Source organism: Notolabrus celidotus, chromosome 1 (genome assembly GCF_009762535.1).
Source record: "Notolabrus celidotus isolate fNotCel1 chromosome 1, fNotCel1.pri, whole genome shotgun sequence".
NCBI lineage: Eukaryota > Metazoa > Chordata > Actinopteri > Labriformes > Labridae > Notolabrus > Notolabrus celidotus.
Window position 1 is genome coordinate 19,189,207 of NC_048272.1, and position 19,142 is coordinate 19,208,348.

The following is a 19,142-nucleotide window of genomic DNA, read 5'->3' on the forward strand; positions in this document are numbered from 1 at the left end:
TTGAAGTACTGTGCTTAAGCAGGGGATAATTTGTCATTCAAAGAGGAAAGAGTTGACTTTTTACTCTATTGTATTTATCTGAAAACTAAATTTATTGTGTAGATCAATTTAATATAAAAAACGTACAAATATTTTAAAAAATTATCATGGTATGATACAAAACCTGACTTGTATTCGAGTTTGAGCAATTAAAAACGTTTCATTCGATAATAAACATATTTTAGGGCTTCATCTCCTTCAGAGGAATGTGTTAAAATGTGTTAAAGCCTCATTATCTAATCAAACGTCCAACCAAGTCATGTAACCGTAATGTTACATTTAACACCTCTTTAAATTTTAATCCGTTTATAAAGTCCACAACAGAAACGTCGGAACTGCATACCTTCATAGCGCGAGACTCACACTCACTCACTGCTGACTGCAGATATAAGCACGTGGGGGGTTCCATGGCGACGCGCGTCTTAGGGAGAATGCTGCTCTCTGATTGGCTGAGCGCTTAGAGCACAAAGTCCTTCATACAGGTATCTGAGAGCGGCTCACTCACCTTCCTCAGTCCCACGAGAGGAGGAAGATGGATAATTGAGAGAGCACGGAGAATAAAAGGTAGGTGATCAACAAATGGAAACTTTAGGATCGTGTTTAAATTATTACAACAATTATTATACGATATCAACTTTATGATGGTGTGTTCCTCTTGCTTGCCTTAGATGTAGTAAATATTAATTCAAGCTTTAGGTGAATTCAAGTATTTAAGTTTTTTTTAATTGTTGGTGCAGATGAATATATTTGGCGTAGTATGTGTGCAAAATCACAAAGAAATATAAAACTATTTTTTTTAAATATTTTATTTATAATCATGCCTTTTATAATTTTACCACTGCTGTTGTTTTCTGTCTCTCTGTTCTTTTGTGAAATACTTTGGACTGCATGTGTATATGTATGAAAGGTGCTTTATACATAAAGTTGAGTTGAGTTGAGTTGAAAATGTAGTCCTATGCACCAACTTTGTAACTCTTATGTGTAATCGTGGCAGGATTGAGCCAGCCATTCTATTACTTACAAACTAGTTTTATTCATCTTTTAGTTCTAATTTAGTTTATTTGTACATAAAACCTGATGAATATGTTTTGTAATTTTCTAGAGATTGTTAGTCTTAACTTCATTGGACATAGAGCTCCACACTCTTTAACCACAAGGAATTTAAAAGCAGAGCGTCAAGGACCAAGGGTTAAACGAACATAAAACAAACAAAAAGCTACCAGAAATTGCAAAATTCCAATCTAACAATCCATGAAAGACAATAAAATATTGGCCAGTTGTGCTTTATAGCCACAATCCAAACAAAACTGCATCTGTCATTGGCTCACACATAAAAGTTTGACATAACTGTCACATTTATTGCCTCAACCTCTGAATAACACGGCTTTGTTGGATCCACAGGCTGTTTGTGGTGGTTTGCTCCTGTACAGATAGGTGTATCTGTGTGAAGATAACACGATGATGCCTTTTCAAAGAGGTTTAAGATGTACTTTCACTTGTAACCGTCTCTCAGGGTTAATCACTGATTTCTGTCCTATACGTGTGAGGATTTTCTGAGGATAAGGAGTGAAAACGAAAGTCAGTCTGTACATTTTATGATGCATGACCTATATAATACTTCAGAAAGTCATTTATTACTTAAAACATTTAAATACTAAACTCTGCAAAGTGTTTCCATCAGATTGTGTCACAAAAAAGCACATTAAATGTTATCTCACAGATTCCACTTTTAAGATTCACATGCTGACCTGCATGTGGTTTTACAGCTTGGGACGTTTCCATGTCGGCCAGCTGATACGGGCTCTAAAATTTTACAGGGATGGGATGACACGGGGGTGAAGCATGAACAGGAGAGCTTTTGTGCCTCTGCCCTCACCTCTCAGGTGTTGAGACTCCTCCAAAAGGGACTTTCTTTTCAGGAGAGCCAGACAGAGGATTCTTTATACTAAAACTCATGCTCTATTTCCACGATTACAGTAGAAAGTAGGGTGTATTCATCCTCTAATGGGTTTGTTCCGATAGGTGTCTCGTGCTTAGATAGCTGTTAAACCACTTGAATATCTAATTGCCCATTATCAGTAAATGCAACATCAGGAAGATACTTTTATCCTACTTCTGTGCTCTTAAAATCTCCTCTTGGATCTGTTCAAAGCTTCCTCCTCAATCCTTATGTGTAAGAAAAGTGAGTCTTTTTACAAATGATCTGACATAATTATGAGATTTTTCCACTACAAAACAGCCCACACTCAAATGTGCATTGTCCTTGTATTACACTGTTCCAGTGGGACAACGCTGTCAAACTGGATATCACAAAGCTTTCAGCAGATCATTCCTGCTGCCCTCCACTCCCTCTGAAACTGATCCGGTTGAGAAGATTAGGAGTGGCATGTGTGCTGTAATCTGAGTCACATGTAGTGAGGAGACTAGTTAGATATCTGTCAGAAACACGCTAAGCTATGATGGACTGTCATTTTCCAAGAGCTATAGGCTGTCAAGTCATTAGAGAGCTGGTTAGGATGTAAAACACACCGTGAGGTTACAGGATGCTACGTGTGAGACTGGGTCATTTAGACATTAAGAAACTAGCCTGAAAAGTCACATATTGTCTGTCTTTGTAAACACATGCTGCTTTTAAAGACTGCTGAAGTGGTATGAAAAAAGCTATGACTGTCAAATACATTACTATACGATGGAGTTCAATGCAGCAACTGGTAAATAAGCTTTGCCAGTGAAGTTGCATTTTAAAACTTGCTTTAATTACATGAAAGTTAATATATAGTCACGTCTTAATTGCATTAAATGGTTTGTTAAGATAGCAAAGTGAGCATGAGTTGTTTTGAAAACTTGTTGGGAGCTTTGACATTTCACTCGACTCATACTCATTCATGCATCTCGTTTTAACACACGCAAAGATTAGAGCTAAAAAGGTCAACTGTTGAGAACAAGCTACGTCTTCAGAGAACTAGAGCAGGATGAAGAGTGTAAACAATGCGTGGAAATGTCTTGTTTTCCATTAGAATTGGGTTTGACCAAAAACTATTCAGTGCACATTGATAACAGTTTCCTGAACAGTGCATTTAACTGAAAAATCATGACTTTATGACAGTGAAAGTATCAAAAATGAGAGATTTAGATAATTGAGTTGTGTTGTTCAGTCAAAAATTATAAAAGGGTTCTTTGGATCACTTTAAAATTCTCTCTAGAAAGTTCAGAGTTTATCTTGAGATTCTGTCAGCTTTAATTTCATAGAAATGCAAAGAAAATGGTTCACCCATCATTAAAAACATTGTTTACATCGTTCTTCAAAAGTACCTTAATGTATGAAGACTACGTTTTCACCTAACAGAGGCATTTATAAAGACATTCACTCATTTCATCATTAAAATGCTTTAAATCTGCATTAAAGGTAAAACAAAAAGAGAGCACACAGTTTAAGATAGGAAAAGGACAAAAAGCGAAGCGATCACATCTTTCTACGAAGAACTGATCCATGTGCAGCAGGTTAGAATTCCTCGTTCAGATTTCCCGCCTTACACTAGCACACCACGGTGTTAGGTAAAGTCTAATAATGTTACAGTAGCTCAGGCCCTATTTTAATCCCTGGTTGACATAACTGGGTTATCTTTGCATGGTGGAAATAGTTTGGATTTAATCCTGAGCTAAACGTAAACACAGATGAGCCTGATCAGGATCTGCCCGGTCCCCCCTGCGGTGCTGATTACTGTTCAAAAGCAACTTTTTGGAAACAACGCTCACTTGACTCCAAGCCACATGTTAGGCAATGACTGTTGATATTGTTCAAGCTTTTATTTGTAGGAGATTAATTATGAAGGAAGCTGAAGTCAGAGTTATTTACAACTAAATTATCTCAGGTGATACACTGGCGCTGTTCAAAGGTTTATAGAATCCTCTTGTTTGTCTGTGTATTTATTTAAATGCCTTCCCAGAGTATTGGATGATCTGGAAATCCTTTGTTAAGTTTTTGCACTGCCCTTATCATAACTTTAGTGTTACCTTCTGCTAACCGTGTGCGGCAGCTTCAAATACACAAGAAAGGTTATTAACTTTCCAAATGAATGAGGTCATGTGCACAAACGGCAGGAAAACAGTGTGAGTTTGATGGCTTGTCCATGGCATGTCCAATTTTCAGAATTTGGAACGTCCCAGCTTGCTAGAAAACATCCAACCAGTCAGATTTTATTTGCTACTTACAGAGACCCAACATCAAGCCACCATGAGAAAAATATCTGGCAATGACAGCAGAGTAACCATTACCTATGCAGTTACTTTAAAGGCTCCACATTTGTTCCTGTACTGACTACAAAACAATGAGTGACCATCTACAAGTCAAAGGTTAAAGATCCAGTTAGAATATGGTTAACAGCTAACACGGTCAGCTACACAGAATCTACTTTTTATTTATTGTCCTGTATTTTTAGAGAATATTTTCACCCTGAATTCATGAGAAAGTTGTAGAGAAATTATACTAGTTTGAACTCAGTGTGTATCCTCTTTCCACAGAGTGGTAAAAAGCAGTTATCGCCCCTAACTTTGGACGAGTAAGGCCCTAAGATGCCTAAAAGTGATACCTGGCCAGGTGGCGTTGGATTAGAGAAGATGACTAGCATGGACAGTGCTGGAAGCTGTGACAGCGTCGTCAGCGCCAACTCTGGCTATGTAAGTAACCAACCTAACGGAGGGGGACTTGAGGATCTTGTTGGTCTCTTTCGAGGCGTCTCATTGTAGAGTGTTTGTCTAAATGATACTCTTATGTATTCCAGAGTGATGACAGCATGGAGCACCTGTCTGCTGAAGAGAAGGCCTGCCTCATGTTTTTGGAGGAGACCATTGAGTCTTTGGACACCGAGGAGGATAGTGGACTGTCCAATGATGAGCCTGACCAACTGCCCAGTCCTGGCAACCTCGCTACCAAACTGGCCGACCTTTCAGCTTCCATGAACAAAAGCAAGCTTACCAGTGAGTTAGTCCATGCACACTGATGTGGAATTATCTTAATAGTCAGTTGAATACTTTGCGAAGAGATGCTTTGTGTATCTAGAGAAGAACGTGTGTTTGTTTGTCTTTCAGATTCACCTAAACACACCTCCGCAGACCCCATGATGGGAAATGGTGACGTCAAGATGATGCAAAGCTACCTTGTTCCCACACCTCTCGTTATGGCCAGCAGCTCTCCGTGTCCTGAGCACCGTGCTAATCCAGGTGTCCCCACTGACAGAAACGTCACCTCTAAATCTCACGTCACACCTTCAAGCAAAGAACTTGGTCACAAGCACAACCAGAAACCTGTTCCTCCACAAGTACCTTTGGAGGTTAATGTTGTGATATCTCCTCCCAACAAGCCCAGGGACTGCCCAGTTAAGACGCCTGAAGCTCCTTTAAACCGAGGCCCTCTGTCCTACGAGGCGCTTTTTTACCTTCGAAGGAGCGCCTCAACAAAGAAGACACCTTTATGTCCCACGATTGATCATACTATCGAATCAGACAAGCGACGCCCTATCACAGTGGACGACCAAAACCATGGCAATCCTCCAAAGTCTGTCAGATTCCACCCTGATGTCCCCATCCCTAAGGCGAGCCCTCCAGTGGTGGCCCCCAAACCCAAGAAGATTCCCGTCAACATATGTGCAAAAACCCAGAAACAAGACTCCATAAAAGACTCTTTATACAACATCAAGCATGCAACAGATCCGAAGGTGGTGAGGATGGAAGCTTTGCAGAAACTAGGCCTACTTAAGGACGAAGAGCAAGAAAATGCAACTCTGGCACTCCCTAACTATTACTCTTCTATGGACCACACATGTAACGGATTTACAGAAGGTCCATCCCCATCAAGGAACCCGTCGTTCTCTCATTCTCAAGTCCGTGTAGAGCCCAAGACTAAGCCTCTACAGAGTAGTGCCAGTTTCCATCACTACTCCAGAAGTGAACAACAGCCTGTGTTTGTCTCAAATCCAACTCAATCCAATGGAGTGGGGTCAGCTAGTCTGGTGCGCTCTAATACCCTGGGCAACCACAGGAACGGTGGAAACTGTCCTGAACTGCAACACAACACAACCAAGAAGCCTGTGAACACTGCTGCAGTCCAGCAAGGGCCCAACAAATCCTCCAGCACGGTCCCGTACACAGTGATGATGGTGCCTGGGATGGGAGCTGATCGAAGGGAAGCACTAAGAAAGCTTGGACTGCTCAAAATCTAAAACAGATAAACAGCAGAAGTCCGCCAGCTCAGAAGGAGCTTAAGAATGCCGTCAGATTAAGCGTCAGGGCATTAAGGGGGAACTTGGCACTCTGCACCTTGGTAAACAGAAGTAGAAGACAATGATGATGGGCCATACCAGCACTTGTAATATAGGTCGAGGTTACCTGCTTACATCAGGGCATGTTTTCAAACCAAAGCTGACTCTAGGACTCTGACTGGCACTTTACACATTTAAACCTCCACACATTAAACAAAGATGGTATCTGAATTTATTTCATCTGATCAGGATTTGTCATATGTGTCACAAGAAAGGTGTATATATGAGAAACTGATCTTTCCTGACTGGACAACATGTCTCCACCTCCTGGCGGATGTCTTGACCTTCAGCCAGTCAGTCAGTAAGGAGGAGCTTTGAATGTTTTGGCTTCACTTTTGCACAGCCATCATGTGATTCATCTTTTTATGCAGTTTATTTTGTTTACACACTTTCTGAACCTATTGGCTTTCGTCAGATGATATTGAGTCATGTAGCCTTAGGTAGCAAAAACACATTTTTTGGGACTCTTGGCGTAGCAAGAGTTACCCAAAAACCATGAAGGACATCCGAGGCTAAGACTTCCTCTCTTTGTGCTGCGTATTATTTACAGTCTAGCTAGCAATGTCAGAAATGAGAATAGAGTAAGAGTCGAGAAATTACGTCTACAACTGGATTGGTAGCTGCACTGGCGTAGATACATGCTTATATTGACAAACCCTAAAACACTAATGATAGTCAGTGGACTGTGGCTGATGTGTTCTGCCTCTTTAGCTCTCAATTCAGACTTTTTAGCCCATGTAAACACTTCTGGTCATTACTAACTGGATTACAAATAAAAACCACAATACTTCAGACACTAGATTCACTTTATCACTGATGTAATCGTTCGCAAAATCTGCACTGTAAGTAACAAGCTGCTCGTCAATGCTTCTACTTCCAAGATAATGTGAACCCAAATCCCCTGTTCTTTCACTTAGGTCATTTTCAAACATGAACTCTGGTCCCAGGTAATGTCCGGACAAGCCCTTTCACACATGCAGCTCAAAGCAAGAGATTATCCGTGTCTGACGCTCACTAATCTTCTGGATGTATCCGGTTTGGTTTGGCTGAAAGGTGGAGTCTGAGAAGAGGAGGAGGAGGAGAAAGTTTAATCTGTAATGATTACTTGTTGGTGTTTCGGGGCTATCTACAACATGAAGTTAAGAGGGGAAAGCAATATCAACAATTCTACACTCACACACTCGGACATTACACAGACTTTGTACAGAGGTGATGGTTCAGATTTGAGATAATTTGGACATTTGTGTTCCTGAGTGCAGCACATAAAGAGGCTCAACTGTTTTTGATTGTTTCATTATTCACAAATGTGCCTGTAAGTGAAGAGTTGAGTATAAATCTTGGAACCAATCTTTAAAAATAAAGAGAATTGTGTGCAGAGTGTGATCATTGTAAAGCTTTTAGCGGTTTTGGTGTAACGTTGATGTTTTCTAATCTTACGTAGCTGTCATTTGTTGAGATCTGCTGTATTAACAGCTCACTGATTGTGTTTCTGTTATTATTTTACACTGTAAAAATGTTGTAGGTCGTTTGAAAAGTGTGTGAGAAATGCCTTCAGTGTCTGAGATTTGAGATTATTATATAGGATGAAAATCAGCGACAATGGGGTTATTTTTTACCTACAGTCAACCTGTTGCTTTAAGTCATGTGGAAATAAATAAATCTGGATTTTATGTGTTGCAGATTGTTTTCTTTTCCCCTCAGAGGTTTTTATTCAGCGCTACAACTTACATCTGTTCTTTAAAAAACGGTGTTGACATTTTCTATATTTTATGCAGCTACGTTTTTAAGACTTTTTAAAGATTGTCTGATACGTGATGTCAAATATGATTAACTTTTAGGTTTCTTAGTGCAACACAGAGAAGCACGGGCTTCTTACTTCAAACTGGCATCCCTGTGAACCTGCCAGGTAGCTTTACATCTCTCCTTCATCCAACACTCCACTTACAGAGTGACGATCCAGTTGTAGCACTCATCTTACACGCCACTCCAGCAATGAGAAAACCTGCTCAGCAGTTCTTCCATGATCCGATTATCTTGAGCCCAACCTCCGTGTGAACTTAGACGAGCAGCGTTGTCCTTTCTGTTTCCTCCACAAACCCTTTTGCATGCAACACTTCTAATTCCTCTCGCTGACTCATTTGAATCACTCGGCATCCTTATGCAACAGTGTTGTGGTAACTGAATTAGTGTGTAGTTGATTACTGTAAGAGACGATTACAGTTGCCCTCTGCAGTGTTCTCTCTCGGTGGAGCGGGGAGCCTGCCTAATGGGCCGGTCTCGGCGTCTACTGTGTCTGCGGACAGCGAATAAAGGGTGTCGAATTTGAAACTGACACGGCTCTCTGCTGGTCAAGTAATAATGAACAATGGATGAAGAAATCAGGCCGGAGCCAGAAATGGAAATACGAAACGCAGATGGAAAAGTGAGCTGCAGAAAGGATTGAGTTTATCAGAAGGACACAAATGTACACTACCAGTCAAAAGTTTGGACACACCGTCTCATTCAATGGTTTTTATTTATTTAAATTATTTTCAACATTGTAGATTAATACTGAAGACATCAAAACTATGAAATAATCTGGTTTTGCCATAATATGGCAATACATAACTGTAGTCAAATAGGGCTATCCATTGTGTACTAACCCTACCTCTGAACAACACAACTGATGGTCTCAAACACATTAAGAAGGCAAGCATGTTCTTTATCTTTACAAAGCTTCAGTAAACTCACACTGAAACCCGCAGTGATGACCCCAGAGGTCGTGAGTAACATGAGATAACCGCTGACTACCTGTCAACACTGCTGCCTAGACAACACCCCCCCTGACCTATTTGTGCATGATTAGTTTGCACAGTTTGTTTTGTTTTAGCGACTACAAACTGGTCCGTCGTGAGATCTTCTTTCTCATCTGTTTGTAACACGACCTGAGTCTAAATGGCTTTTTTGTACTGTGAAGTAAATGAAATCAAAAAGTGGATTGAAAAATGTGTTTTTTATTTTTGTTTAGTAGCAGGTCAAGATTTTTAAAATGTTAAACAATCAGCAGGTCAAAGCTCGGCTTTATAATCAGTGGAACATGTTAAGAGTTAAATATTAAAGTAGCTGGACTTTGAGTCGCACAGTGCAGGAATCACAATTTTTTAGAGACAGTGCAAAACAATCAAGGGTAGCATCATACTGTAGGTAGCATTCAGGAACACAGCAGGACTCATAATGACCACCAGTGATTAAATGTCTAGTGATAAAAGCAATTAAAAAGCTGTTCAATAACTTACCCTGAACATTATGTGATCAATAGGAGTGTATAAAATCTTTGAAGTGGACTTAACGTGAGATGTACTTGAGTGGGGATCTACAATCTTCAGTTTCCCTCACTGTTGATGTGAGATTTGCTTTTTTTGCGCTTCACCTTACCGCTGAGCGCGGTGACGCCCAACGACTCGAGACGGAAAGGCCGCGGCAGGACGGAGTCAGAGCTGACAGGCGAGTTCAAAGTGGAACCGCTCACAGTGAGGTGGGCTGCTCCATTTACCAGGGGAGGGGAGCGGACGGCTGTGGGAGAAGAGCTCCATTAGGTGGGTGAAAAGTCAGAGGACAAATCTGATTGAATCTAAACAATACTTTAGTGTGAGCCTTCAGAATTATTGTTCAAGAAATAGAGGTTCAATCTTTGATACAAGAGTATATTTTTGTCACTAGTAGTGTATTGTTTTTAGTTAGTTGTACTTGAAGATAATAAAAAACATCTGAGATGACTCAGTGGTTTGTGGATCAGTCTACAGGTCTTACCGTGAACCTTGGTAGTGTCACCTCCCAGCAGCTGACTCGCTCTCTTTGACTTGAAATAGCTGCTGGCAATGTTTTCACTGTCGCTGCGGCTCAGCATTTCCTTATATCTGTCCTCTTCCACCTGCACAAAAGAAGAAACGCTGACAGTGTTAAGCTTCTGTGCTGTTGTTTCAGAGTGTGTGAGTCAATATGATGCATTAACATAAACACACCATAACTGGCTCTCCGAAATCAGCAGATGAACCTCTGCGGGCTGCAGGTTTTGGAGCCACTGCTATTAGATGAAAAGAAAAACAGATAATAGTCAAAGATAAATCTGCAAACACCTTAGATCTACATCCTACTGTACTCCCTTCAGCCCCGTCACCTGAAGGCAGGGTTGTTTTCTGCACCATCACATCAGGGAGCCTCCAGGTGGCGCTGTCCTCATCCCACACGGCTTCCTTCTTCAAGCGGTCCAGGTTGCTGTAGTTGCAGTCTCGACGCACCAGGGGCACCATCCGCTCCAGCAGGCCGTGGAGCAACTGACCCTCCCTCTCCAGACGCCGGATGGTTGCCAGGTAGTCGTTCCTCTCCACCTCAAACTCTGCCTGCAGGTCACGGATCTCCAGTTTGGCTGCTTTCAGCTGTCACAAGAGGAGGATTGGATTAAAGGGACAACTGGTATGAGATACAAGCTCAGGACTGAAGGTTTACAGACATTGTCCTGCAGCAGATTAGCATGATTTAATTATTTTCATGGAAGATTTTTGGTGCTCAATAACACTTAAACTCTGCAGGATCTTTTGCACATCCTACAATGAAACTTAAAAAACTCTGGGCCAGGTCAAAATGATTTAAATGAGGATACTTTCAGATATTATCTTGTCAGCAAGGTTAACAACAGGTGCATTTGTCTTATGAAAATAAGAGGGCAACACCTGAAAGCAAGAAAATAATTCAAGGTTTGAAATTAATACAGCAGAAAAGGCTCTACAGCAAAGATCCAAAACATATCCCTGGTTCAAAACCTTGAGTGTTCCACAAACGTCCTCGTCCTAGAGCTGCTGTTACTCACCTTTCCTTGGACCTTGATCAGCATTTGGCTTTTTGCGTGCACCTCCTCCTGGATGGAGTTGTAGACCTTCAGCAGGACGTTTTCACTGTCCTCGCCGTTCTCCGACAGAGCACGGATAAGATGCACTTTCCTCTGGTCAGCGAGGCTCTTCCTCTGCCGGTGTCTCTGCTGCAGCTCCTTGTTCCTGACCTGCTCGCCTCCCACCACCTCCTGCTCCAGCTGCTGCAGTCTACAGAGAGATGGAAAACTATTGATGGACAACACCTTAAAGAGACAACAAGGTGTTCAAACTTTGACAGATTAGCTTTCCAACGCCCTCACAAACCAGTATCACAACCAGCCATACCAAGATCAACGCCTTATGTAATCCCATAACTTGTGAGTGGTACTGATAAATAGTATAGATGATTGTGCACCCCTAGTTTCAATACATTTTTGATTGATATTCCTGTTCATGCAGCAACTTTTCTAAAATCACAAGTGGTTTGCTTGGTATACTGTAAGCTATACCCTGACTGATGATGGGTTTATGAAGTAGGTTATTGTAACGTGAGGGTTCGATGTGTGGTGGTTGGATTACTGTATTAAGAGGAAACAGCAGGATGGAGATGGATAACTTTCTCAATAGCACTTTACTGTCGCCACATTCAGTCAGCATCCACCTTAACACTTCCTTGTCACTCAATCACATGTCACAGAACCAACCAATCAGAGGCTAGGATGACCAAGCTTCCGGTAAACATAACGAGAACCACCGAAGTAGATTCAACATGTTTTGGTCACAACTAATATGCTTTAGAAATTATTCTAATATTATGATTACATAAATAATAACTTGTGTTAACCTGTATGCAAATAGTTCACTATATAAATATTATAAACGTATTTTAACCTTCACTCAAATACATTAATTATCTCAAAATGGCAATTGACTTTCCTGTTAAAGCTTACACTATCAATTCAACTGTAAGGAGTTTAAAAAGAAGAAAGAAGTGTGGATGTACCTGAGGATACATTTTAACAAACATGAACACATTTGAAATAGTTCCCTTTTTTGTTTGTTTGATTTTGATGGGTGATAACAAAAATCATTCTGTGCAGACAGCTTTAACACATCAGCTGATGTATCAGCATAAGATAATATCATCTTAAAGAAGACATAAAGTTTCAATTATGTATTGTTGTTCAAAGATCCTGCTCTTAAAAACCTGTCAAATCATTATTGTTCAAATCCTGTGCAGAAATATTAAAGACAGTCCTCCACCAGTTAGTGCTTTTAGGGCTGATAGTTTGTCATGAACCCTTTGCTTGTAACTCAGCATGAGAGTTGTGTGGTCTCTGTCTCTGTCTGTTCTTTTATTGGACTTTTATTTGCTCTTACAGTGTTTTTATTTTATTTTTATTATTTTTATTATTTTTTTGTGGCTTTTTTTATATCTTTAATGTGTTTTATGTTTTTTTTAAATTGTGATTCTTTTATTTTATTTTCTGACAGCGTCTTATGTTCTGTGTGTTTTAACTTATTATACCTCACTGTGCAGCACTTTGCTAAACTTGATTGCTTTTTTAAAATGTGCTATATAAAGTGGATTGGATGAATGTAAAATGTGTTCTCACAAACCTTTCCAGGACGTGTTTCTGATCCAGCGGCTCTGCAGCCGTGATGTCAGGTGAGTCAATGAGCCTCTCTCCATCTGGACTCTTCTGGACAGTGACTGCTGCACAAGGTACAACCTGCTAGCTCACCAGCATGAGGAAAGAAAAGCCCACATGCTTGTTAAAATCTGTAATTGTATGTGTGATAACATCGTGCATGCTTTAAATAATGAGCTCTAACGGTTAGAAGGTGATAGTTCAAGCTACCTCTGCAAAGGCAGTCTCTCCATCAGCACTTAACCTCAGGGTATCAGTGCTGTGGTCGAGCTCTTCCTCAGCCACATGTGTCATATATGCTGAAAAACAAGTCAGTCATGAGGAGAGTTAGATACACGCACAGAAACATCATCATTGTTGATTTGATTATGCTTTCCGACAAGTTTAAGAAGACTTACATTCTTCTTTTTTGGTGGCTGTTTGTTTTTCATTCTTTAGGACAGAGCTCCCCCTGCTGGCCTTGATCTTCTCCAGGCTACACAGCTTGGATTCAAACGAGGAGCGCAGGGCAGTAATGTCCTCCTGCAGCTTGGCCTTGGATTCCTGCTCTGCATTGTACTCAGCCTGCAGCTTGGCCAGCCTCTCCTCGTACTCCTGTAGAGAGAGCAGAATACAGACGCGTAAATCACCTGGTTCCTGTACATGTAGAGATGTGAAGTGATATATGGGTGTGGGAAAAGCTTGTAGATGCCTCTTTAATCTTCTCTTTTTCTGCTTCTGATGTGCTGGACTGCGGCCTTGAAGGAACCGCTGGGGATTTATCACACGGCTGACCAGCCAGAAGAGCTGCGTGATAAAATGATCAACAAAAGAATAAAACTGGAGTTGTTTGTTTTTTAATTAAATGAAACGACTCTAGATCCTTAAAAAATATGTTTTCCACTCATCTTCAAGGCGAGAGGTAGTATATTTTACTTACATTCAAGGTCAGCAGTGCCCAGCTGTCCTGACACGAAGGCCCGCAGCTTTTTAATCTCCTCCTGATATTCTCTGAGCAGAGCATCCTTGGGGTCCTCGTTGATGCAAGGTCTGTTCTGGATGCTCTTGGCTCGGTTGGCATAGCGCAGTGTGCTCAGGCTCTCTTCGTAGTTGTTGTCTGCAGGTGACAGACAGGCGATCATCAGAGTACGGGTGTTTCCTCCCAGAGAGTCCTGCAGCAGCCGGGTCAGCTTGGAGTCTCGGTACGGGATGTACTTGGAGCGTCCATCCACCAGCGCAGAGATGACATTCCCCAGCGCAGAGAGGGAGAGGTTGATCTTGGTGGCCTCGCGGAGTCGCTCACCTGTGGCACCGGTTTTTGACTGACGCTCACTTCCGGCAAGGTCCACCAGGTTGAGTTTACCGGCTCGTAGGTGGTCCTGGCCAGCTGAATCTGGGAATGTGGAGTCACAAAGTGTTTTGAGTTAGAAGAAAAGTGAAAAGTTTGTATCCACATTCATCATTAAGCACACAGTATTAGTCATAAAAAATAATAATGATAATAAAATAGCAATGATAGTTATAATAATAATAATAATAATAATAATAATAATAATAATAGTAATAGCTAAAATAATAATAATAACCATAATAGTAATAATGAAAATAATATTTATAATACTATAATAATAATAAATTATAAAATTCCACATGTCTGCTGTACTGTATATTTATTTGTATTGATTTATCTTATTATCTTTTATTTATTTATTTACCCCTGGAAATTAATAGTTAATGTAATTCAGTCTTATCTGTTTTATTATTATTTTGTTTTAATGTTAATTATTGTTGTTCTTTTGTTTATTTTTAATTAGAATTATTAGTATTATCATTATCTTTGTTATTCTGTCTATCTATCACTTGGACATCCCCCTGTAAAGCCCATTTCTTGCAATAAAAAAGAAAATCAAGATGAAACCAGAAGGTGATTTTGTAATTTATTGAGTTGTAATGGAGTAATATGTTTCTACATGCACAGGCTTACGCAAATCATTTGTGATCTGCTGTCATAAATGAAAGCGATAAAAGATACGTTTCAACTTGTTTTAGGTATTGTATCATCCACGTGTGTGTGTGTGTGTGTGTGTGTGTGTGTGTGTGTGTGCGTGTGTGTGTGTGTGTGTGTGTGTGTGTGTTTGTGTTCACCCATGCTGCAGATCTCCAGGTGGATGCTGAAGATGGAGTGTGAGCGGGAGGAGTCTTTGTTCATCAGTGTGTAGCCCACTGCACGGTTCCTCCAGCCCTGCTCGATGATCCTCTCGCACTCGCCCACGCTGTGCACAGTGTGCATGGAGAGGTCCCGAACATACACCCCACGCTCTGGATGCTCTTTCAGCTAAAGCATTTATCAAACACACACACACACACACACACACACACACACACACACACACACACACACACACACACACACACACACACACACACACACACACAGACAAACACAATCCAGATCTATCACCTTGTTAGGACACTTTGACCTTCTAGGAATCACACACCACTGTGCTCTTAAGTCACCATGGAAACTTCTGCAGTATGGTACACACAAAGCTTGAGCAACATTTTCATTATAGAGGAGCACTCTGAGAAACAGAAGTTATACTGACTGAGGAGCTTAGAAAACTTTACTGAGCACCAAAAGTGTTAACAAGAGGCAGCGAGATACCAGAAAGATATGAGGCGTGTCATTTCATTGTTCAATTTCACCAATGATATAAAATAAACATTAAGACTGCATAGCATCTCACAGTGTTTTTGCCTTCTAGTGGTCTTAATGTCATTTTAAGACCTGTGTTTCAAACATGTCCCTCCTGAATCCAGAATAAATCTAAAAAGCAGGTTTTTTACCCATTAAGTTCGCACTAAGTAGTCTGAGGGTAGATTGAACCTCACCTCAATGATGTGAAAGCACAGACAATAAACTCAGGCCACCATTCAACAGGTGAAATGTGCACACACTGAAAATAATTTCTCTGATTTATTGCAATAAATTCCGATTTTTGGGACGCACATATTGTGGTAACAGTTCAGTTCATATTTATTGTGCAGCCCTAGGACAAAAATATTCCATATCAATGTGGATTTAGTGCTGAATTTGCAACAATAAGATTGTTTGAGAACTCTCTGCTAGACAAGCATTAAGAAAATCATCCCAAATTCTGTTTTCTGCATCATATATTCACAAACCGATCACAGCAAATAAAGGCTCAAACACTGTAAATACACTACCGGTCAAAATTTTGGAAACACCTTCTTGTTCCAGGGTTTTTATTTATTTTAATTATTTGAAACACTGTAGATTAATACTGAAGACATCAAAACTATGAAAGGTCATATATGGAATTATCTAATTAACAAAAAAGTGCTAAACAAAGCAGAATATTTTTTATATTTTAGATTCTGTAAAGTAGCCCCCTTTTTCCTTCATGACAGCTTTGCACACTCTTGGTATTGTCTGCTTCATGAAGTGGTCTCCTGGAATGGTTTCTAATTGACATGAGCCTTGTCAAGAGTTCATTTGTAGAATGACTTGCCTTCTTAATGTGTTTGAGAACATCAGTTGTGTTGTTCAGAGGTAGGGTTAGTATACAATGGATAGCCCTATTTGACTACTATTGTAATCCATAGTATGGCAAAACCAGATTATTTCATAGTTTTGATGACATCAGTATTAATCTACAATGTTGAAAATGATTAAAATAAAATAAAATAAAAACGTGTCCAAACTTTTGACTGGTAATGTATACTGGATCATTTGTATGCTGACACTGATAAATCCATCATAACTAAGAAATATACTGCCCAGCAAACATATCAGTTGAGTTCAAGTTGAATTGAAAGCAGACATACCTCCAGTCTCTGTTTGGTGTCACTTCCCAAAAGGTCTCGGATTTCTTCATTGTATATTTCGAGGTAGGAGGCCCTCACCAGGAATTTTGTATTTTCTGCACACTAGCTTGCCCACAAAAACAAACATATTACATAAATCACTTTGAGTTAAAAAAAAACAACAACTACAGCCATTGTTCCAGAAAAGAGGGCACTGATTGACCTTTTAATGTAAAATGTCACTTTCAAAGCTGGAACTGATAACAGTGAGTAGGCCTACCTGAATGCTCTCAAATATGTGCTCAAATGCTCTAGGGATAACTCCCCTCTGGCCTGCAGGCTCTGGAACACCCTGCATGGTGAAAGATTTCCCGCTTCCTGTTTGTCCATAGGCAAAAATTGTGCCGTTGTATCCCTCTGTGACACCCTGTAGAGAAATACACGTTGCATGAATTGTTGTTTACATAAAGCAGCTGTAAACACCCTGCTCAGACTCAATCAATCAACATTTTTTTAAAGCGCTTTTCATATGATATTGTAACAGAAAGTGCTGTACATGAAAATAATAAAAAAAGAATAAATAAAAAATATTTTAAAAAATAAAATAAGAAGACCCCCAAACCCACATCACAATATAATAATATTATAATAATAATAATACAAATAAAATAAAATAAATAAATTAAAATAAAAAAGAAGTTGCTGAACAAACTGAAGAAACACTGGAGGAATAAGATGTTAAAGCTCAACCTAGGAAACTAAACTCACCAAAATAAAATTAATTAATAAGATCAAAAACCAGCAAAAGAAACTAAAATTAAGTACAGAAAAGTTAAATAGAATAAAATGTTAAAATGCATCAAATTAAGACTAAATAAAAAATGAAATAATCCATAATAAATTAAAAATAAATAAATAATAAATATGTATTGAACAAATAATATATGTGTTTATAATAAATTAAAATAGGACTGTATATACTTTTAAAAGTTACTTGAATTTGCACTATATAATAAATAAATTAATAAAATAATAGAACACTAAAATATTAAACCAGTAAAAGAAACTAAGATGTTACACTAAAATTAAATACAGCAAATAATTAAATGTTAAAATACATCAAATTAATAACTAAATACAAAATTAAATAACCAACATTAAATTAAAAATACATAAATAATAAAAAATCAACTGAACAAATAATATATGTCTATAATAGTTTAAAATAGGACAGTGTTTGCTTAAAATAGTGACAACAATTATAAGACTAAGACTCAGTTAAAAGCGAGGCTAAAAAGGTAGGTCTTGAGTTTGGTTTTAAAAATGTTAATGCTGACCTTTAAAAGTGAGTGACAGCAGACTGATGAGTAAATAATGAGGTTTGCAGTCTTTAGCAATAAGATCTGTGTTGTTGGTCTGGTGTCCAGTGACCAGAAAGCTGCTTATGTAATACCTCCATGTCTATACATTTAATGCACTGAAAACAAACAAGAATTATTGAATGAGTGTACCTCAACCAGAGGATAAGCAATCTCGTTGTACATTTCCTCAGTGTTTTGATCCAGGAAGTAGGTCCCATCAAAGGTGAACTGCTTGGCCGGCTCGTCCACAGCTCCTGGTTTCTCTATGAAGCACTGGCAGCGGTGCAGGTCCATGAACAGGACCATCTTGCAGCTGAGGGCCTTCTCCCTGTCATTCAGGGGCCTACACCTGACCACCACCTTCACTGACTCTGACCCCATGGCTCAGCAGTCGCTCAGAGACAGTCAGTGCATTAAAAACATTTTAAATAAAGGGTAAAATATTAAAGTGGGTGTTATAAATGTGTTTCTGAGAGGTGATTCAGAGAAGTATCTTCGTTACCTCCATTCATGGTCGAACTTGCAGACCAGCTAACTCACATCCCCATTTAAAGTCCACAGAGAGAAGCGATAGGAGGAAATCAAACATCAGGTCGAACTTCAAAGGAACTGAAAATAAATGTAAGTTGATTGGAGGTAAAAATATTCCCAGACCAGGTGCTTCTCCTCGTCAGGTATCGCTACAGGTCCCTACCATTCTGCTCTCCTTTCCACTACGTTCAGAAGTTGCCTAGCAACAATCAACAACCGCTGAAGGAGGGCCGGTAACAGCGACCCAGCGGCGGCCATTTTGGATCAGTTAGCAAGCACCAAGAACATTCAATGACAAATTATATTCAATAAATGTTGAAAAATGTTTGGCTAAACTTGTGCCAAATGTTTCCATTTCTTTAAGCAAGAAAAAAAATGAACACCTATTCAGGATGATGTAATGACGCCATCTTTCTCAAGCTAATGCTAACAAAGCTAAGATGCTAGCTAGGGAGCATGCCCATGTTCCCACATTTCTAAGATTTTTTTTTTCAAAATTAGGCCCCATGTTCCCACACTTCCTTTTTCATACATTTGTATCAGATTGTATCCCCCTTTCCCCAAATTTGGTAGCCAATTACACCCAAC

At 39.6% G+C, this 19,142-nt stretch overlaps 2 protein-coding genes across 5 annotated transcripts; one reads left to right on the forward strand and one right to left on the reverse strand.

Annotated features, from left to right (window-relative positions):
* Positions 1-532: 532 nt before the first annotated feature.
* zgc:158258 (uncharacterized protein LOC791186 homolog) lies at positions 533-8,026 on the forward strand. The gene is made up of 4 exons (XM_034688690.1): positions 533-603; positions 4,561-4,716; positions 4,821-5,016; positions 5,128-8,026. The coding sequence occupies exons 2-4, from the start codon at positions 4,612-4,614 to the stop codon at positions 6,255-6,257; spliced, it is 1,431 nt and encodes a 476-aa protein (XP_034544581.1). The 5' UTR covers positions 533-603; positions 4,561-4,611; the 3' UTR covers positions 6,258-8,026.
* A 1,303-nt stretch (positions 8,027-9,329) lies between these two features.
* Positions 9,330-19,021, reverse strand: kif17 (kinesin family member 17). Of its 4 annotated transcripts, none has more exons than XM_034695012.1 (15): positions 18,526-18,954; positions 18,174-18,429; positions 16,943-17,089; positions 16,684-16,785; positions 14,980-15,169; positions 13,775-14,227; positions 13,547-13,641; positions 13,254-13,449; positions 13,066-13,154; positions 12,824-12,939; positions 11,203-11,431; positions 10,513-10,771; positions 10,358-10,419; positions 10,146-10,266; positions 9,330-9,908 (listed from the first exon to the last, which is right to left on the reverse strand). In XM_034695012.1, the coding sequence occupies exons 2-15, from the start codon at positions 18,402-18,404 to the stop codon at positions 9,718-9,720; spliced, it is 2,481 nt and encodes an 826-aa protein (XP_034550903.1). In that variant the 5' UTR covers positions 18,405-18,429; positions 18,526-18,954; the 3' UTR covers positions 9,330-9,717. The 4 variants fall into 4 exon arrangements, with proteins under 4 accessions (XP_034550903.1, XP_034550911.1, XP_034550925.1 ...); XM_034695020.1 differs by having other exon boundaries at positions 18,174-18,632; positions 18,718-18,774; XM_034695034.1 differs by having other exon boundaries at positions 10,358-10,416; positions 18,174-19,021.
* Positions 19,022-19,142: the final 121 nt, after the last annotated feature.